At 37.9% G+C, this 4548-nt stretch overlaps 1 protein-coding gene across 1 annotated transcript; it reads left to right on the top strand.

Annotated features, from left to right (window-relative positions):
* The first annotated feature begins 911 nt into the window (after positions 1-911).
* LOC146649313 (claudin-22-like) lies at positions 912-1637 on the top strand. Its single transcript, XM_085387135.1, has one exon. The coding sequence runs from the start codon at positions 922-924 to the stop codon at positions 1585-1587; it is 666 nt and encodes a 221-aa protein (XP_085243261.1). The 5' UTR covers positions 912-921; the 3' UTR covers positions 1588-1637.
* The last annotated feature ends 2911 nt before the right edge of the window (positions 1638-4548 follow it).

The raw sequence follows: 4548 nt of genomic DNA, 5'->3' as shown, positions 1-4548 counted from the left end.
GAGGTACCATCAGGCCCAAAAAAAAAACTGGCTGAAATTTGATTTTAAAAAATAACTTTTCACATCTTTTTATGGACAAAAAAGTGTATATTTCAGTATTTATTATTTTTAGTTTAATTAGATATTGACCAATCTCAATATTATCAGTCTTCTCTTCACCACAAATAACCTAAAATTAGACCCAATCAGACTCCATTCAAGCTATCTGTACATTTTCACAGAAACTAAAGATATATTAATATTTTGATAGAATAAATGTGAATATCTTCAACACAAAATAATTTCAGTTTTATTTCCAAAACAAGTGTCCTACAAATCCTCTTTTTGACCAGATATAGAGTTTGGAATTTGGTGACACCTTTGAAGACTAAAAAGCTCAACTGAAAAAAAATAAGTGTTAGGAAAAAAGAAAATTCAGTGAATTAGGAAAAGTGACTTGCCTAAATAGGTTCATTTTCTCACTGTGTATTCCACCCACAGTGCTGTTGATTCTGTAAGTGTGCAGGTGCAAATTGTTTCTTGTATTCTGTTGATCTGCTGAAGAAAGCCTGAACTTTTTGCCTGATTGTGTAAAAGTGTCAGTTTTCACTGGTGATTCTGTGGGGAGGAGGGGCAAGGATGAAGAAAGCAGAGAAGCCGAGCGAGCAATGCCATTGACATCAAATGCTTTACAGTCAGAGATGCAGGCATCGATAACATCCTCTCTCGAAGAAAATCCTGCCTGCAGGTGACCTCACAGCAATCCTGTTGTTTCCAGTCAGCCAATCATAGCCTTCCTCTGCCTGGACAGGGTGTGATAACTTTTCCAGCTGGGCCTGACTGCAAAGTCTGTCTCTGCTAGCATTGATGTCCCAGCAGATCCCCCTCCTGAAAGGAGCAAAGTAAAGACCAGGACCCTCTGAGAGCTACAGCATCGCTGTCATGGACTCTAGCAATGGCACTCTAGAGCTGCTGGGGGTTGGTTTAGCAATAGTGGCCTGGATCTGTTCCCTGACCACCATCCTGATGCCTTCATGGATCACACTGTCTACAGACCTGCTTCCCACTGAGGAAACTAACATGGGCCTCTGGGTGACCTGTGTGAGCCAGGAAGCGACGGATAAGCTGGAGTGCCGGCCCTATGACAGCATGTTTGAACTGCCACCAGACATTATACTGGCCCGGATTCTCATGTCCTTGGTGCTGGGGGTGGGATTGTTGGGTGTGCTGCTGGCCATCCCCGGTATCCGCCTGGTTAATGGCTGCCAAAACCACCTGGATGACTTTAGCTGTAAGAGGGCGCTGAAGGCAATAGGCGGGGCACTGTGCCTGGTAACAGGGATCCTGGGCCTTATCCCGGTCTCTTACGTCGCCCACCTGACGCTTGTGAGATTCTTCGACGAGACAGTGCCTCAGATTGTCCCTCGCTGGGAGTTCGGCTATGCTCTGTTCTGTGGCTGGATTGCAGGCATCCTCCACCTGGTGGCAGGAACGCTGCTGCTGATTTCCTGTCTTCATTTCCAGAAGCTGGACAGGCCTGTGCACATCCCTCTGGGCATTGTGACACCAGGACCCAATTTTGAAAGAACCAGGACTGAGTATGTGTGAGAGTGCCTTCCAACATTCATTGTTCTGGTCCCTAGAAGTAGAAGACCCCACCCACCCAACTACGATGAACAGTTCTAAGTATGTCTGAGATACTCCAGCAGAAACACTTCTGTCCCACTTCTATCTCAGTCCCTATATTGAGGTTACCTTTCAAATCAAGGGTATCAGTCCAAACATGTAAGTTTTTTCGAGTGTTCTGAATTGAGCCATTTCAGATAGATTCACAAAGAGTAAAGTTTAACATTTTCTGGATCAGAGACCAAACATGGGACTAACTGAATTTGAATGAAACTCTCAGGATTGAAACTTTCACCAAATTAAGACTAATTCCGACTTCAAATCTTTGTTTCTTTTTTTTTCCAAGGTAAAAGTAGAATCCAGGAGAAATAGGTTTTTACTTTTTAACTCCCTAATTGGTTTCAACAGAAAAATTTGAGTGAAAATTTGTTTTCCTGCTTTAAACTGGACTACAGCTAGACACATGCATTACTCACCTTAAATGTGATAAACAACAAATGTGTCCAGCTGTGAATAAGGCCTGTGTTTCTAAGATTACATTTTTAAAAAAGGTTTAGAAAGCCAACTCATTTGTTAGACACTGCAGACTGTCAGGATCAATGAGAAATGTTCCAAAGTCAGAATAAGAACTAGAGGAAGAAAATAAAACTAGTTTAGATTCATTATTTCTCTCAGTGAGGTTCTAAACAATGCTCAGACTATTGAAAATACTTATTTCACAGATGAGTGCTGAAAACCAGTCAGACATTCAGTGGTTTAAAATCTAGTAGTAGTAGAGTCATGCACTTTGGAAACTGGATTTGACCCTATGTAGTTTTTAAAAAAGCTGATTTTTTTATAAGCTACTATATAGAGTAAAAATGATTACAAAGTTTCACCTGACTGAAACACACAAAGTTTGGAAAACCCTTGCACCTTTGAAACAGTTTAAAGTGTAAAACTCACCAATTCAGAGCTACATTTAGAAATAAGAATTTTAATGCAACTTTATTTTCTTTCTCTTTCCAATTTTAAAGCAGCAAAAATATATTTCTTAAAAAAGTAAATTTGTTTGTGGTGTTTGTTTTGTTTGTTTTGGGAGTAATTTTTATTTTTACTAAATATTTCCCTTAGACTGAAATCAACATTTGTCACAAAATTTCGAAACTGCCAAATGCATCCACAGTTTTAAACTCTGAACTTCTCTGAAGGAAAACATTTTTACTTCTGTTTAGTTCTGGTTTAGTTAGACTTCTTGGATATTTGAGCAATGGAAACGTATATGATGCAGATTAACTTTAAAACGTTTCCCCACTTCAGAGAGTTTTACTGGCTTTTCTGTGTTTCATTAACTGACATGTTTGCTTTAGATTTCCTGGAGCCAAAGAGACCAGATCTCCTGAAGTTTCTTGCTATATTTAGTTCATTTAAATACTTTATGAGCTTTTAATTATGAATCCAAAAAGTGGGGTTGTTTTTTTTTTCACTTTTAAGCACTTTTTATTGGTTAAGTCTTCTATAAAATCAAAGATTTATTGACTATAGAATGTAATGAAGATTTATATTTCCTCCTCAAAGAAAAACATATATTTTATATGCATATTTTAATGCACATTTTGCTGAAATAAAAGAATGACTTGTAAAGATGATGAAAGCTCTTAATTTGAGCAGCAGATCACTGTTTATAGTCAATAAAGACAGAAAAGTTAGATAGATAGACGGATTAAATTGTGAGAGAGGACTCATTAAACCCTGCAATGTAACATGGATGTACAGACAAACTAACACTGATTACTGTGACATAGATGGAAATAAAACTGAAATTTTAGGCAAATATGCTCATAAATAAATGCTCACAAGTTAAGATTGAAACTGGCTTAACAAAATTAAAAAGGACTAAAATTAATGAATAAAAAAAAGCAATATATTGGGAAAGTAACTAAAACTCAAAAGTGTGAGTTAAATAATCCTTGTCTTCACACACTCCTCTCCTCCCTTGAGTCTTCAAGGAACTGCTGACTTCATTATCAGTTCAGTTTGAAATCAAACCCTGGTGAGAAAACACAGGGGCGTGGGCAGCCATACAAATAGATGGATATACAGACACCCAGGTGGCTACATGAGGAGTAGATGCTTTCAGGCCAAAAATAAAACTGTGGGAAAAGGAGAGAATAGAATTGGAGAGTTCTCAGTGTACCAGCCATTTCTAAGGAGACACACAGGGACACACAATAACAATTGGACATGAATAAGCCAACTCTAAATTTCTAGAGCACATACAGAAGAAAGGGGGAAAAGTGATGTGGTTAAAGTTTCCATACACTCACCATGGGCTTAAATTTCATGGTAATTTCGCCATTTAACCCATAAGAACCCACCTGTCACCGCACCTTTACTGACTCTCCATAGTTATTTTCTGACAGTAAAAATGAGTCTGGGGTCTTATGGGATTTCTTTGAGTTATTTTTTTCCAGGATGAAATGACTGCACAGCATACAACTTTAATGATTCAAAACGCATTTTGATTTCTTTGGAATTTTCTCTAATCCACACAGAGCCAAAATTATGCATAAAGGGTCAAATATATATTTGATGGAATGTTCTACAATGACCCTTATTTCCCTTATTTCCCTTATTTCTACAAACATATCTCTTGTCATTGTGACCAAATATTTTATCTGATGATAAAACATTTCTCCAGAAGGTATTTAGCTGGTCCATGATGGCAGCTTCAAATTGAATTCAAGTATGAAGGTGCCTTCTTTCTTCTGTCTTCTTCTTCTTCTAGACCTTTGCAAAGTGATGACCCATAAAAATAATTTGTACTTAATCTACAATAGGTTATGAAGTTGGAATCTCCAGTTATTTAGAATTGGCTCTAAGAAACATTCATAGCTTGTGTAAATCTACAGTTTAACCCCACACGCAGACACACAAAAACTTACTTGTCACTACGTGCACCTT

Source organism: Rhamphochromis longiceps, linkage group LG17 (genome assembly GCF_057381845.1).
Source record: "Rhamphochromis longiceps isolate RC_006_pf linkage group LG17, R_longiceps_female_GT1.1, whole genome shotgun sequence".
In the NCBI taxonomy this organism is placed as follows: Eukaryota; Metazoa; Chordata; class Actinopteri; order Cichliformes; family Cichlidae; genus Rhamphochromis; species Rhamphochromis longiceps.
This window is presented reverse-complemented; position numbering and strand designations above follow the sequence as displayed.